The 17,374-nt window shown below is 41.6% G+C and overlaps 1 protein-coding gene across 4 annotated transcripts in view; it reads right to left on the bottom strand.

Moving 5' to 3' along the window:
• Window positions 1-17,374, bottom strand: part of PTK2 (protein tyrosine kinase 2) — a 199,157-nt gene that overhangs the window by 171,012 nt on the left and 10,771 nt on the right. For 3 of the 4 annotated variants that reach the window (XM_060277581.1, XM_060277582.1, XM_060277579.1), the window contains exon 2: window positions 14,967-15,029. Coding sequence is in view for 1 of the 4 variants with exons in the window: in XM_060277576.1 (XP_060133559.1) it covers window positions 2,923-2,959 (37 nt within the window). In the remaining 3 variants the exon portion in view is untranslated. Of the gene's footprint in view, window positions 1-2,922; window positions 5,298-14,966; window positions 15,030-17,374 lie in introns of those variants that run through there. The other variant, XM_060277576.1, reaches the window with a different exon arrangement.

Genomic DNA, 17,374 nt, shown 5'->3' with positions numbered 1-17,374 from the left:
CTAGTGTTGTGTTTCTGGCACAAGACCAAAAATTACACTAGTACCTACCACCCTACAATAGTAGTTTTTTTGCCTTTGGGCAGAAGCCCTTAAAGCATAGCTTGAACTCACTTTGCCATATGCAGTCCAAAATGACCACAAATTAGAGGAGATGGCTGGTCCAATGCCAAGCAGTTCTCCTTAACACAGGGATAGCCAACATGGCACTCTCCAGAGATTTTTGGACTGGGGAAGATGCCAATTATAGCCCACAACATCAGAAGGCCATCACATTAGCTAGCCTTGCCTTAACATAGAAATGTCTTTACACTAGATCACATGCACTCCAATCCTGTCTATGTTTATTCAGAATAAAGTCACTCTTAGTTCAATGGATTGACTTCCAATTGAATATAGAACTGCAAAACACTTCATAATGATGAAGTTCGTGAAACTCCCATTTCATATGCAAGTTTTAAATTGTATTCACAAGTTAAAATGGTTTTTCCTTAAAACTAAGCTGTACTGAAAGCAAAAACATTTGAAGCAATCAAATAAAAATACAGAAGTTGGCATTTTAAAAAATTGAGCAATGAAGAGCACTTGACCCGAGTTTAACCAGCTCTGTTTGGTAATGTAATATGTCATACTAGCAAACAATTTCTTCTAATGTAACAAACAAATTAAGCATTTGCATCCAATTTTTAAAAGATGTATGCCAAGTACAAGCAGATGCATGCCAAGTTTTAAACATTTATGTGCATGCTTCTTGAACTTGCTAGATAATGGTACAGTTGTACAACCAGTTTTAGGAGGACTGGGGGATATCTACCTTCCTCCTGCCTCTTTCACTGTGCTACTGGGGATATTTATACATCAATTGGGTTCTGGGGAGATTGCATACAGATATTCTCCAGATTGAAATCCAAGTACTATACAGATGGCAGAACAAGCTTCATGGGCAACCTCTGCTATCTAATTTCTTTTTATTTAGTTGAAGGCAGCTGGCCAAAATGCATCAACTGTCACATACAAATATATACTTTTTTAGTCTCTATACTTGTATTATCAGAATACACAGGTAGCAATTTCCCCTAGATTAAGATGTAATTAAACCAATATAAACTCTGATTTTTTTTCAGTAACCTTGACCTAAATACCCCCCTCACCAGAAGGAATTGCCGACTTGAAGGTAAAATGCTTATAAGCTCTCAGTAATTCCATTGTGTTTAGATAAAACTACAAAAAGCATACAATTAAGACAGGAATAATTATCACTTCACATTGCTTCTGATAAAAAGTTTTTTCTGTTGCCAAAAAAAGTTAACAGAAAAATACAAGGCAATTAGACTACCATGCATGCTTGTACACCACTGGATGTCCTTGCACACATTACAACCATCTGCTAACCGGTTACTCCAAATGCCAGTCTTCTGCAAGCCTAGCCCAATAAGTTGCTTGAGCAGTTAAGAAAAAAAAATAAACTTACATTTTTCAGAACATGTACAGAGAGCAAGAGGACAGAATAAGGCAATCAAGTCTTAAGAATGGGAAGGAAAACATTTTGATGTTAGAGTTCAAAAAAGATTGCCCTTACGCCTATCTTACCATTCCCCCAATTCTGATTACAGCATTCAGAACACAATCCGTAAGTATGTCTAAACACTCCAAAACCAGATTTACCACTTTACAGCACATCCAACGAATACAATATTATCATAACATAGTTTCTCGTGTTGTCTGGAAGGGTACATTAGAAGTGCCTGCAGAAATAACTGTGTGGTAACAGCCCTGTCCTCCTGGCCTAGATATTATCAGTTCTGCTCCAGAAATGTGGGGGGGGGGTGTCAAGGAGGAACTGTTCTTTGCCAAAGACAAGAGAGTTGAACTAAAAACTGAGACTGGGAAAGAAGAAAGACAATTCCATCAAATGTCATCAAGTCAGCTGTCTGAGGAAATAACTGTTGTGGCAGGAGCAGCCCTGTCCTTCTGGCCTTGACATCTTATATTTTTTTTGATATGGAAGGAAGGGAGAAGAGGAGCTTCAATGGAGGGGTTGCCTCTAAAACAACCAGAACCTCCCTATACACTGGGGAGAGTACTGAGTGAGTGTGTTCATTTTTTTCAAGGATGAAAGATGCCTATGTGAAAGCCCATCCTTGCTGAAAAGTGGAATGAGTATTCTAAATTAATGAATACTAATAATGTAATTCCAATTTAATAATTCCATTGCCCCTGAAACTAGGCTGATGTTTTTTCTTTATAATGTAACTAACTTTTGTTTTTTGGTATCTATAAGCCGCTAGCGGATGAGCGATTGTTGGCAATCTGAACAATTCTGGGTAATCCCCCCCCCAAGCTCAACAACTGGGCAATCCTCCTCAAAAGAAGCTTCAGAACCATGGACAATTTCCTTAGTTTTGAGACCCAAAAAATAGGGGTCGTCTTATACACCGGGGGGGGGGGGGTGTTATACACGGAAAAATACGGTAAGTACCAGGGTTCATCCCATCTCTTTAAAAAAGGGGAAAACTTTAAACACTACATGCCAGGCACTGAAACAGGCAAGAATCATACCAGAGGAACACACACACAAACCCCTCATTAGATTTGGCTGTGCTTTTGAAGGCAGTTTCAGCTTTTGGAGAATTTCAGCCTGAATTGCTACAAAATCCAAACTTAAGTCACCATTATGGACAAAGAAAAAGAGAAAACAATATGGATACTCTTTATACTGCCACCACCAAGTCTCTAGAGTACATTTGTTACCACAGGGGAATGTTGAGACAAAGTTATTGCATACAGTATTTGAGAAGCAAGCAAAACATGCTATTATCAGTACACAGCCAAAAGTTCTCTACCTTCTGCAGTTACCAGAATTGTCTGTATACCCACTAACCAACCAACCACCAAATTCATCCAAACAATACATGAAGTACATACCATTACTTGCACAATTTAAAAATCCAAGAACCTGCATTTGCCCTTGTGGTGTTTGAAATCCTCCAGTGGAAAGTTATGTCTGATTCCCTTGCTGCAAGGTTGCTTGCAGCTATGTCTACCGCTCTGTGCCTCTACTGTCAAATCTCTAAACACTCAAGAGCTCTCAAATTTCACAGTAGGCAAAAACCAAAACACACCCTTCCTTGAAAAACAACTACACACCTTTAATGATAAGAGGGGAAAGAGTGAAACCAGAAAAAGTCTGAACAATTACTTGAGAAACATTTTAGCCTCTCATTATAAAACTGCTTATTCTTAGGAAATCTAGTATTGCCCATACCAAAGAGGATTATCTGTTGACATAATGGGGGGAAACATAAAGCTGAATCCTGAGAAGTTTAGAGCTCCACCCCTTCTTCTGTCTCCAGTACCAAGGGTGTATGGTTATAAGAGCATATGCCTTATGCTCTTGTAAATTCAGTTCCGTGTGTACCTTCAACCTTAATCAAAACAGTCAAAAATCTGCTGGGGGGGGGAAATCAAATGAGAACAGTATAAAGTTCATACACCTTCCTACATTTGCCTAAATTCTGGGCTGTTAACAAAAATCCATGCATTCCATGAATCATTTTTCACTTGATGGAAGTCTTGCATATTTCTCATTTTCCAAAAATCATGCAATCAGAGCAAATGAATCCTTGGTTTTCTGTTACATCCAAGCCAGGGATCAAGGCTTCCATAAGAAACCACAACTTGCAAACCAACCTAAAGCTGCTAGGGACAAAGACACCACAATTACCAGCTCAGGCTTCCTGGATTGTCTGTCCTGCTTGCACCAGAGCAGTAGCAAAAAAGCAATGATTGGGCAGAAAAAGGACAAGCCAGAAAACTATGGCTTATAGTAATGTGCAAACACAGCCATCCCTTGCACAAATTCTAACCATGATGAAATCTGTTAGCATTCTTTGACAACCTGATATCAATTCCAACATGAAATTTAGGCATTTATGAAACCTCTTTATAACCCAGGTTAGAGGTGGTCACATACAGTGATAAATGGAGGAATGCAGCATAAACACAGAAGGAGCAGAGAGAGCACGACCTAATCCAGAAGTCTACTCCCAAAAAAATCTTATCTTGTTTGAAGGTTAAAACTGAACCAGACCCAACAGCATAATTTGTTCAGTTTGGTTTTATTGCAACTCCTGCCCACTTTTTTCTTGTGGTTCATCTTCCCTTACAAACCTGCTATATTATCGAGTCAGTCTATTGGCCCATACAAACCACTATTGCCTGCCAACTGATTGGGGCTTTGCATGGTCTCAGGCAAAGGCCTTTCCTTCCCTTCCAATTGAAATGCCAGGAATTGAAAATGTGGCCTTGAGCAGGGGTCCTCAAACTTTTTCAGCAGGCCAGTTCACTCTCCCTCAGAACTTGTGGGGGGCCAGACTATATTTTGAAAAAAAAGATGAACAAATTCCTATGCACACTGCACATATTGTATTTATAGTGCACAAAAAACAGGAAAAACAATAAGTCAGACACGCACGCGGTTAGACATATCCGATCCGATCGTGGAAGGAAATTCAGTAGACAAGAAAGGGGACCCCCTTTGAAAATAGATTGACTAGCTGGATTGAGAAGTGACAGTCACAATATGTTAAAAACCCCAAATGAAAATGTCTTGTATTCCTTAAAAAGCAGAGTGGTCTTATGAGTATATCAGAGAAACTGGGGAGGGAAAGTGGGGGGGGGGGAGTGAAAGAGAATGAACCCATCAAAATTAAAATTTTGGAAGTGTGGGAAGGGGAGGAGAATACGATCTGGCACCTGGGCTTTCTCCTGGTTCAAAGAAATCCCTTTCCCAGAAGAAAAGAAATTGCACCCCTACCCCAAAATCCCACCATGCACTGACTACACTTTATCTTTCCAAATAAAGATAATTTCACACAGTGAAATTAACCTCCGAGTACCTGGCAGCTTTGAGTTGATGCACTGGGGCAAAAATAACTATAAATAGCAGATTCAAAGTTTTAGCTATTAAAGGGAGTAGTGGGTAGGAAAGGGGGGAGGGAGAGAAATCTGTAGGATGCAGCTTTTGTCAGATCTTGGGAGAAAGATTTATTAATGTGTGGGTTATGTCCCTAGTGTTATATCCGCCTAAAACCCTGCCTTAGTCCTTTGCCTGGGGATCTGGCATTTCTAAGGAAGCAGAGCAGCCCCTGCAGGAAGCCACCCTGCAAGCCGGTCCCGCAGCCACCTCCGGACCTGGAGGAGGAACGCACTCTGCACGCGCTCAGGAGTGCGTCTCGGCACTGCCTGCTCACCGGCGTTGTTGATGAGCAACAACGCTCCATTGACCTGTCCCCGTGGAGTTTCCAGGCATCGTGCATCACGCACTGCAGCCTGTCGTCCGAGGCGCATGCGGAGCACTGGGCAGGCAGCACGCAGCTCGTCCTCCAGCTGCTCCAGCGCAGCTGCCGAGCGCACCAGCAACAGCAGCAGCGCCAAGCCGGACGCCAGGCGGGGGCCAGCAGGCGCGCCAAGCTCCGGCTGAAGCCCCGCAACACGCCCGTCACAATGCCCATGACCTGCCACCCGCCCACCTCCCTCTCTGTCCATGGCCGCGCTGGGTTCACCTCAGCGCATGGGTGACGAAGCTTCGGATTGGCTGCAGGAACTTCCTGCAGCCAATCCGAAGCCATGCCAGCATTGCAGAAGTCAGTCCCTGCGCAGCGAGGCATCTGCAGCTTATTTTCCAGGAAACACTGCACTGGTTTAGCTCAACGTGCGGGGACTGACCGAGCAGGCGGCAGGGTTCACGGGCCGGATTTACGAGCCTGGCGGGCCTCATCCATCCCGTGGGCCTTAGTTTGCCGACCCATGACCTTGAGCATAAGAGACATGTTCCCCTTTTCCCTCCACCCACAACATGACAAATTTTAAGTTACATAACAACTGCAATCAAATACAAGTTTGGCAAAACCAGAACTGGGACTGTATGGTTCTACTACTGTGTTCATTTTACAATTTCTATCCCCTCCAATAGTTAGTAAATTCTGAGTGGCCTACAGCAGACAAGCTTGCAGAAACATCAGCATAGCAACTAACCAATAAGTTACACAAATTTCCATTAAAATTTACCATATCCACAAATATATTCAACTATGTGCATCCCTTTTTTAAACTCAACTAAAATCTAGCCTAAAAAAACAGATTTGTTTCCGTAACTCCTGCAAATGTTTTTGGAACTCCTGCAAGGTCAGGACAACAGACCTCGACAACAGAGAGAAGCAACAACCAAACATGCCAAAAAGGCATGTTTTGTGTCTCAGACAACTCCATTTAACTGTTTAACTGGAACAGATTAATTCACTTTCCATTACTTTCAATGGGAAAGTTCGCTTCAGTTTATGAACGCTTCAGTTTATGAACAGACTTCCGGAACCAATTGTGTTCATAAACTGAGGTACCAAGAAGTTTGTCACCCAAATCTGAGGAAGTGGCTTTTCAAGAAACAATAAATATGATTTGTACAGTGTGTATATTTTCACCTGCAACAAGTTCCCCATGCACTGTAAACCATCTTTCAAGCTTACTTCCATCACCAGGAACATCTTCCAAAATCTGTCCTGGAACAAATACATGGTTCTCTCATAATCACTGAACAACATATTTAGCTCTTAGCTCTACTGATCACCTTCAGGAGGGGGGGGGGGAAATCCCATGGTGCAGTCCTCTGGTACTATACCACTTCAGAATGCAGATGGCGAATCATATCTGAATGCTCATCAACACATGATCTTCTGCACAAAAGAAACACAATACCATAGGGGAGCTGCTGGACACATTAGCTTTCCATAGGTAGTGTTGAGAAACATTTGCAGATAATGTTTCCTCACCTACATTCCGAAGCAATAGTCACTTTTTTTCTGTACGTTAGCCATAAGGTCTGACTTTCTTGTGTAAAATTAAAGATTAGATTAATCAGCAGAAATGAAAGGAGCCTTTCCTTTGTAAGTGGATGTATTACCTCCACTTGTAATGGTAGCCACAATCCTGCTATCGTTAATAGTACTGTACTTACAAAGATAAATCTAGGCTCATAAAAATATCATCGTTTAGTTATCCCCATTCACAATGTTAGACTTGAAGATCTGTCAACAGTTCTATTACCTACCACATCAGAGCTTTTAACACTTGTGTGGACTATTTCAGCAAGACGATTCCAGAACACCACAGTCTATAACAGAACAAAGCTTTGGGGTTATTTTCCGCTCAAGAGCAAAAGTAAAACCTAATAGCTAATCTGTCCAGACTGATAAGCCTAAGGATACAGACACATGCATTTACCAGAGATAGTGTTGTTTCCAGTGTAATGTGCTGGTTTTAATAAAATAAAGACCTTGTCTGCAGTAGGCTTCATCTGTGCATCATGCTTAGTCATGCACAACACACATATGCCCCACATAATCTGGGGATCTGTCCCATTCAGAAAATGCTACCCATTCAAAGAGGAAAGAATTCTTTTGGTTCAATTTGAGCCTTTCAAAAAGAAAGGCATTTGGGGAGTTTTCTTCATTCTAAAATAATTGTGTAACATCAGAGGTTCACTAGAAGAGCCTTGGCAAGTTTCCTTAACAGCATTGAAAACTCCAACTATAATACTTTGATAAGCTATAAAAAAACAGGCAGAGAGAGGACTTAGGAAGATAAATAGAAACGCAATATATTAATGAAAAAGAATCCCAGAAACTGCCCAGTTGCACCTGTTCTCCAAAGTTTGAGCATGCCCTTCTTATGTTGCACACTAAGTGAGAACACTACCAGACAGAAGCAAGACACTTGGTAGTGCAAGTTAGGCTACACTGGCAGATCTTAGTTCAATATTGTTACCCAAAATCATGCTTGCTACTCAAACAATTATCACTTACTTTGGATTAGCGTCAAAATCTGGACATCAACAAATTTAGACATGGTTATATGAACACATAACAGCAGGACTTGATCTCCTTCCGCAGGGCCTGTAAAAGGTAAAGGTAAAGGGACCCCTGACCATTAGGCCCAGTCGTGACCGACTCTGGGGTTGCGCGCTCATCTCGCATTATTGGCCGAGGGAGCCGGCGTACAGCTTCCAGGTCATGTGGCCAGCATGACAAAGCCGCTTCTGGCAAACCAGAGCAGCACATGGAAACGCCGTTTACCTTCCCGCTGTAGCGATTCCCATTTATCTACTTGCATTTTGACGTGCTTTCGAACTGCTAGGTTGGCAGGAGCTGGGACCAAGCAAAGGGAGCTCACCCCGTCACAGGGATTCAAACCGCCAACCTTCTGATCAGCAAGCCCTAGGCTCAGTGGTTTAAGATGGAGCTATTCCGCCTGGCCTTCAATTTGAATTAGCCTGATCCTCCATTCCCTTTTCCCTTTCCTTTTTCTATGAAGAAACTCTTATGGGACCCCACATTTAAAGTCTTCCCTGGTCTCCTTGCTGGCCCTAGCAGGACCAACTTGGCCAGTTAGCCCTGGCGATCACTTGACGTTTACTGAACTGGGTTTTTTTTAAAAAAAATAACCCTGAATTTTTTGAATTTTATTGACATGGATGCTACATTTGTGTTGCATTTTAAGCTGTTTTTAAAGTTGCTTTTAATTAATGTTACATATTTGCTGTTAGCCACCATGAGCCCGGTTTTCAAACCGGTAAGGGCAGGGTATAAAGTTGTTGTTGTATTTGTTGTTGTTGTTGTTGTCACCACTCTGTTCCTAATGCTTCTTTTGTTTTACAAGAAAGATCCCTTTTATAGCTCTGAGGTAGCATTGTACCATTTATGTATTTTACTTGTGAATAAGCAGAACAGGTAGTCACATAGGCCTATAAGAATAATTCCAAAATTCATATTAGAGCAATACCTGCATTAGGTGAACCAAAGAATCACAAAATAGTGTGCTAACTATAGAGGTCTTCACAACTACAGTAATTAGACTAGAGGTAAACAGAGCACTGGGAAAGAGAAAAGAAAGGTTGACGGATAGTGAAGCCATGGGGTTTGCACCTGGCCAGGAAAGGGTGCCAGATGTTCAAATGAGGCTCTGTTAAGCACTATGCATGTTTCAGGTTGTGCTCAGGCATAACATAAAACCCAACTATTCATCCAGGTTCATCTCCATCCTTTAAAGTGAAACATGTAGGTTCCTTGATAGTAATAAAGAAGCAAGGCAGTCTATATCAGGGGTCCCCAGACTTACCCGCCTTCGGGCCGGTGCCCGCCGCGCCGATCGTGCGGCGGGCCGGAGGGCGGGGGAGTGCGCGCACAGTGGGCCGGAGGGTGGGGGAGTGCGCGCCAGTGCGCATGCGCACACCCATTTACTGGCGCGGTGGCACGCTTCCAGGCCGGAAAAATCGCCGAAAATTGTTTGTGCGCATGCGTATGGGCCTTCCCCGACCCGGAAGTGCACCGGAAATGACCTCTTCTGGGTCGGGAGAGGCCCATACGCATGCGCAGAAACGATTTTCGGCAATTTTTTTCAGATCTGGAAGCGCGCCGCCGCGCAGCGCATCGCAAGAGTGGGCGGCGGCAGCGGGCGGCGGGGGTCGTCGCGGGCCGGATTGGGAGGCCAATTGGGCCGCATCCGGCCCGGGGGCCATAGTCTGGGGACCCCTGGTCTATATGAAGAAAGCTGGAGATTAATTTTAGGAGGCATGATAGGTATCGGTAGAAGAAAGTCAGCAGAAGCCAAATTGTCTTCTTGGGTAGCTTACACATAAAGGACTTTGAAGTACACAATAAGGACCAATCACCCAATGTGTTTATAAGGCATACAGAGCAATGATCAAATCAACTCACACAATCCAATAAATTTTTGAGGGCACTTTTTGTTTTACGCCAGGTCTGCATAAATTCTGTATGCTTCTCATTTATCAGCCCAGCATGGAATTTAATAACTGCTATGAAGTTTGATTTCATTAATTATTTCAGCAAACAGTCCTTGCTAACCACTAATTAGGAAAAAGTTGGCTCCATCATGCAATCCTAGGTGTGAAGAGTTAATTCCCAACTAAAGCTTAAAGAGGCAGTACGAAGGTGCAGCTGAGCCCAGCTGTGTGTAAAAAAATGTGTTGCTTCTCAGGGGAAGAAAAGCTAGAACAAGGAAATATAACATTTCCTCCTTCACTTTTCTTCTTTACAAACTTCAGCAGGAAGGACATTACTGCAGATTTTTGTCAATGACAAATGCTATTTGGTTAAAATTCAGTCCTCTACAATTAGAATGTCCCATATATTGTATACACATTGTTGAACTTAAAACTGTCAAATTAAAAATGAGATTCACCAATGCTAGGTTGTCTGTTTTATGTAGATATACATCAGGTGACTTCCAGAATCATAGAATCAGAGTTGGAAGAGACCACAAGGGCCATCCAGTCCAACCCCCTGCCAAGCAGGAAACACCATCAAAGCATTCTTGACATATGGCTGTCAAGCCTCTGCTTAAAGACCTCCAAAGAAGGAGACTCCACCACACTTCTTGGCAGCAAATTCCACTGTCGAACAGCTCTTACTGTCAGGAAGTTCTTCCTAATGTTTAGGTGGAATCTTCTTTCTTGTAGTTTGAATCCATTGCTCCGTGTCCGCTTCTCTGGAGCAGCAGAAAACAACATTTCACCCTCCTCTATATAACATCCTTTTATATATTTGAACATGGCTATCATATTAACCTTCTCTTCTCCAGGCTTTGTGGACTCCAGTTTGTGGACTCCAGTTCCTATCAACCCCAACCAGTATGGCTAATCATCAGACATGTTGGAAATTTGGTGGACTACAAATAAGCCATCCCTGTTATACCTCACAGATTAGTATCAAAGTGAGTTGCAGTGCTCTGGAACACATTCCTTGGCTCTGTACCCACATAGATGCTCATCACTTGATTGCTACAACTTCAATGAGCAATTTTGCATGTGGCATGTAAAAGCATTTTAAAATATTTTCAAAGGATGGGAAAATTAATGCTGTCATGTGTTCACGGGGATATTAATGCTATTATGTGTAAATGCTATTAGGATGCTAACAGGCATACATCATCATGAGAAAGCTGATCAAGATGTCACCGCATGATACAAATAGTAATCTAAACCTCAGAGTTTAAAAATAAAAAGGTTCCATAATTCATATTTATCAACCCTTCATACACAGCTTAGCTTACTGAAGGAAGCAGTGTACAATCTGGGAAAGTGGCCCAGGAACAGGCTCCAGTCCAGACATCATGAGCAGATGTTCATCTGCAGCTTCATAATGTGCCTGCAGAAGTCTTCCCTGGTGCCTTTGGAGTTCCCTCCACACCCCTGCCCATGCTGAAATTACGGTTACTTGGAAGTACTCTACTGCCTCCAACAGAGCAGGTTGCCATCTATGCTTGGCTGCTGTATATGTGGTGCCTGCAACAGTTTCTTCAATGGGCTAATGTGCCTGGAGGTCCCAAAAGGTTGGTCACTCCTGTACTGTATTATTAAGCCATGGTGAGCACCAAGGGAACATGCTCCTCCCTTGCTTCTCCCTACACCCTAACTATCCTGCTTTGTTAGCTATTAAGTCAGAGTTCCCAGGTAATATCCAAATACAGCCAGCAGCTGTAATGTGTAATGTGCAGCAATATGCAGTAATATGCAGCAGAGTAGCACTACTCTGAACAGAATAGCTTGCTGTTCTTTGGATTACTAAGTAGTGCTGGAAGTAATCCTGTGCACTTTCTACAAAGCTTCAATCCTCACTGCACAGATTACGTTGTGTCAGTGGATGTCTGCCAGACTTCCAATATGTAGTCTTAAACCAACTATCCAGTCCTACCAACCTTTCCACAAGATCTGTTCCTCTCAACACTCAATTTACACCTCAATACTTGCAAGTAGCAAGGTAGTATAGTTTTCAAGTGTTGATTTACATGTGCAAAAATAGCACAAAGCAGAGCTATCTTTGCAAGTTCAACACCACAGAAAGATACTTAAGGGCAATATTTTATGATATGTTGTAAGTGTGCACAAAGCTTTTCAACTCTCCTCTCATTCATTCCAAACAATTCCCACCTTATTAAGGTAAGTGACTGGACAAAAAGGAAAATGAAGGAATTGGGACTTGTTCATCCAGTGATCAATACATACTAATTCAAGAAACTCTCAAGAATACAGTCCTGTTCAATAGGTGGGCAGCCTTGGTGTACCTCCTTTTTTCTTAAGACTGCAATCCTATGCATGGCTTCATGCAGTTTTTAGAATAAGCCCCAAAGAACAAAGCAAGCAAGCATATGATGAAAGGTCACCACTTTAACACTGAATGATCCAAATAATATTGAGACATTATCTGGTTTGTGTACGTGTGTGGTTAAAGAACTGTTGACACACTTTCTTTTTAACTATTCAGCATGGGGTTTTTTGCCATGTATGTCTTTGCTTTCCTAAATTTTAACAGTGTGGTCACGAATAGAACCCACAAAAGGAATATCTGTCACAAAGTTTTATCCAAGGAGATGCTGCACTGCACTCTGAAAGTTATTTACCCAACAAACTAGTGATTACACTGTTGGCTGATGACTCACTTAATCTGTTACGTTTGGAGTAGTCAAGAGAACAGGAGGCTGCAGTTCACGGAAAAGACCAAATAAAGCACATTTCTAGATGACATCATTGTTTTGAGCGCTCTCCAACAGTAATCTCAAACGAAACAGAACATAAATATATTGTATGTGCATTGTGCTAGGTACAAAAGAGACAGACAGACATACAAACACAAAACCCATGTTACAATGCAAGTTATATCCCAGCTCATTTTCTGAGTGTCTTGCAAATTTAAAATATAACTCAGCAGTTCTGAATTTAGAGAAAAGGATAAACCAGTGAGTCATAAAATCCTTGTGGGTGGGTCACCAGGCTGCCATAAATTGATGCTGGGCACAAGTACAGCACAAAAGGCTAAAAGCTGGGGACAGGTTTCCAGGTCTGCAATCTAAAGGAAGTAAACAAAAACATGCTCTGGGTGATCTTTTATACATTTTCTCTTCTTCAATACCATGCTATCACAAAAGCACAAACTACTACATGTATCCATCATATCTTGTTTTAGAAATCCAAAACAATGCAAGTGGTTTAGGGATTGTTCCCTTAAACACAAGACATCAGGAGTATAACTTACCTTACTGCTCCTAAAAAAGTGAATCCTACAACTTGAAGAAATTCTACTGAGCTCATCATCCGGCTTCTGAGATGTTAACCAAGCAACTAACTACAGTGGTACCTCGACTTACGAACAACCTGACAACCGAATTTTTCGACTTACGAATGGGGCAAATGGCCGCACACTTACGAATGTCTCGACATCCGAAAGGAAACCGTGGCGGTTTTAGATAGGGTTTTTTCGACTTACCATTTTTTTGATGGGGTTGCTTCAACTTACGAATTTTTCCGTTTCCAATGCATTCCTATGGGAAATCGCGTTTCCAATGGCGCTTTTCGACTTACAATTTTTTCAACCTACGAAGGTGCCTTTGGAACAGATTAAATTCGTAAGTCGAGGCACCACTGTACATCTCTTTGAAGTCTAAGGACTAGAAACTTACTTAGATAAAACTAAAAATTGAGAATCTCACAACACAAAATTATATGCTCAGTTTTGACCTTGTGCAATGCAGTGATGGAACTGCAACAAACACAGTCCCGTAGGCTCCTTAAGTGTATTCTTAGGATTAAGCAGGAGTGAAAAATGCTTCTCACTTCAGAAGAAAACAAACTGAGAAGCTTCAACTTGCCTCACTAGGAGGTTACTACACAGTACCCAGATATACGGGAAGAAATGGAGGCAGTGAGAGATTTTACTTTCTTGGGCTCCTTGATCACTGCAGATGTTGAAAGCAGTCACGAAATCAAAAGACGCCTGCTTCTTGGGAGAAAAGCAATGACAAACCTAGACAGCATCTTAAAAAGCAGAGACATCACCTTGCCTACAAAGGTCCGTATAGTTAAAGCTATGGTTTTCCCAGTAGTGATGTATGGAAGTGAGAGCTGGACCATAAAGAAGGCTGATCGCCAAAGAATTGATGCTTTTGAAATATGGTGCTGGAGGAGACTCTTGAGAGTCCCATGGACTGCAAGAAGATAAAACCTATCAATTCTAAAGGAAATCAGCCCTGAGTGCTCACTGGAAGGACAGATCGTGAAGCTGAGGCTCCAATACTTTGGCCACCTCATGAGAAGAGAAGAATCCTTGGAAAAGACCCTGATGTTGGGAAAGATGGAGGGCACAAGGAGAAGGGGACGACAGAGGATGAGATGGTTGGACATTGTTCTCGAAGCTACGAACATGAGTTTGACCAAACTGCGGGAGGTAGTGCAAGACAGGAGTGCCTGGCGTGCTATGGTCTATGGGGTCACGAAGAGTCGGACACGACTAAACGACTAAACAACAACACCCAGATATACAGCCTAAATATGGATGAAAATTTTCTGGTAGGAATTTCCACATAACTCACAAGGTAAAATTTGGCACAGCATTAAAGCAACTCCACTGCAATCAAAGTCATGGGGTAAGTATAAGAATATTCTTCCCACAGTTTCAGGACCTTGGGTGCTGATCAAAAGGCAGCTGAGATTACACATTCTGGTAGCACTAATCTCAGTTCATGACAAGGGCAAGCTTTTGAGGAACTTCTCTTCAGACAGACATGAAAAACTCTGCAATGCCTAAAATCCTTACACCATTTACCAACACCAAAACAAAAAGACTACATTCATTAACAATGTGCGAAGTATAGAAAGCAAATGCATTCACAATGCTGTGCTTGTTATGCTACAGTGCAGACTTTAACATGCTATATCAGATATTGTATTGCTGATTGCTATGTGGCATGCTGCTGTTTCCTTTAGGACATAATTTTCTAGGAAATCCAGGTAGAAATAGATGCATGCACTGTATGGTCTTTGAGGGCTCATAATTCACTCACATACTTTGTAGAATGCCCATATTCATAAAAAAAGATGGAAAAGAACACATAATATCTACCTTAAGCAGATTTTCCAGTTCTTAGCAGTAGATGCTTTCTACGAAAAAGAAGGGTCTTGAAACCTGTAATAATAAATATAATTAGTCAGGTATATTATATTCCTTGACATATTGAAAATGCAAAATGAAATGCATCATAAAAGCTATCAAGGAGCAAACTGCAACAAATTACAGTACAGGTAATATTGATAAGATCTATCATATTGATATCCACAACAAAATACATCAATGATAACTACATTACTTTTTATTTTGAATGAATCCGGAATTGCAAGTTGGATATTTTCTGAATTAGAATGGCTTTCAGATTCACACAAGCATATAAATGCAGCATTCGAAATTAGCCAGTTGTCAGTCGCTTTTTGCAACACAGGAACACCCCCTTGTGGCCAAGCTGAAAACTGCGGTCACCTGAGGGGAGATCTGGCTGGTTTTCTTTCAGCTACGAAAGACATGATGTGGTTGGAGCAGAAGGGGAGAGCTGGCTGTTCAAAAAAAGTCTCTTTGGAGAAACAGAACTGCTGTGTGGAAACATCCTTTAAACTGGTGCATATTCTATAAAATAGAGTATTTTAGAAATAGGAGGGTATTTTATGGAATTTTATGATCTTTTAAGTGCAAGGGGTGCCAGTATGACCAATTTTATAATTTATATAATTATAAACGTTTTATAATTCAAACTACAAGTTGTCGGTCTTACTTGCATTTTTACTGGAAGTGAGAAATGAAAAAAGTGCCTTTTCTTGGGGAAACCCCATTTCAAATGTCAAAATACGTGTTATGTTAGGGTTTCTATAAACCACCTTTGAGGGTTTTCATGCTAAATCTTGTTGTTGTTGTTCTTTAGTCATTTAGTCATGTCCGACTCTTCACGACCCCATGGACCAGAGCACATCAGCCACTCCTGTCTTCCACTGCCTCCTGCAACTTGGTCAGACTCATGTTCGTAGCCTCGAGAACACTGTCCAACCATTTCGTCCTCTGTCGTCCCCTTCTACTAGTGCCCTCAATCCTTCCCAACATCAGGGTCTTTTCCAGGGAGTCTTCTCTTCTCATGAGGTGGCCAAAGTCTCAGGGCACTCAGGGCTGATTTCCTTCAGAATGGATAGGTTTGATCTTCTTGCAGTCCATGGGACTCTCAAGAGTCTCCTCCAGCACCATAATTCAAAAGCATCAATTCTTTGGCGAATAGCCTTCTTTATGGTCCAGCTCTCACTGCCATACATCACTACTGGGAAAACCATAGCTTTAACCATACGGACCTTTGTTGGCAAGGTGATGTCTCTGGTTTTTAAGATGCTGTCTAGGTTTGTCACTGCTTTGCTCCCAAGAAGCAGGTGTCTTTTAATTTTGTGATCTGCAGTGATTATGGAACCCAAGAAAGTAAAATCTCTCACTGCCTCCATTTCTTCCCCTTCTATTTGCCAGGAGGTGATGGGACCAGTGGCCATTATCTTAGTTTTTTTGATGTTGAGCTTCAGACCATATTTTTGCGCTCTCCTCTTTCACCCTCATTAAAAGGTTCTTTAATTCCTCCTCACTTTCTCCCATCAAGGTTGCTAAATCTAAGTTATCAATATAGAATGGTAGGCTTTTTGTTTTTTGTATTCTTGTGCTTTTTTTAAGTGTAAACATTTCCCACAGATTTCCTCTCATCCATACTCATGGAGTTAACACACTACAGCTGAAATGATAATTTGAGGTAGGGGCAAACCTTCAGAGAAACCAAGGATCTTGAAATAGTAGAGCATCACCCAGGGAATTTACAGGGAAGTATTTTGCACTACGGAAATAAAAATATTAGAACTTTGAAAATAATAATGTTATGTACGCATGAATGGACAGAGTGAGACAGTCTCTCCCTGGCAGGTCCACCTATCACAGAAGCTGTGACTTTGTAAATGGAAAGAAAAAGCTCACCTCAGTGATAGTCAGTGTGGTGTAGTGGTTAGTGTCTGTAGAACTAGGACCTGGGAGATCCAGGTTCAAATCCTTACTCAGCCATGTTCACTGGTTGTGACTGTCCAATACATGCCTAAACTTAAGTGCAACTGTGCTCTCTGTACAACCAATTTTTCTATGGCTGGTTACAACCCTCCAAATACCAAAAACTATGAATAGAACCAAATAAATTCTCTATGCAAAGTTATTCACAAATTTATAAAAGATGGGTTTTGACAAACTACCCACTCTGAGTAAGAGGTTTGGTTTTTACTTCTGCTAGAATGAAACTGCAGTCACATCTCTTCTAGGCTGATTTTTCCACTTGATTGCTTCTTCGATTTAAAAGAACTCATCTTTTGTGCACAGTATTTATTCCATCTTCAGCTAAATGCCCCATCTTGTCTTCATTTGCTTTGTAAATGTGTCTAGACATATTGTTGTGGCATGTGAAACCTAAGTTGAAG

Source organism: Zootoca vivipara, chromosome 8 (genome assembly GCF_963506605.1).
Source record: "Zootoca vivipara chromosome 8, rZooViv1.1, whole genome shotgun sequence".
Taxonomy (NCBI): domain Eukaryota; kingdom Metazoa; phylum Chordata; class Lepidosauria; order Squamata; family Lacertidae; genus Zootoca; species Zootoca vivipara.
This window is presented reverse-complemented; position numbering and strand designations above follow the sequence as displayed.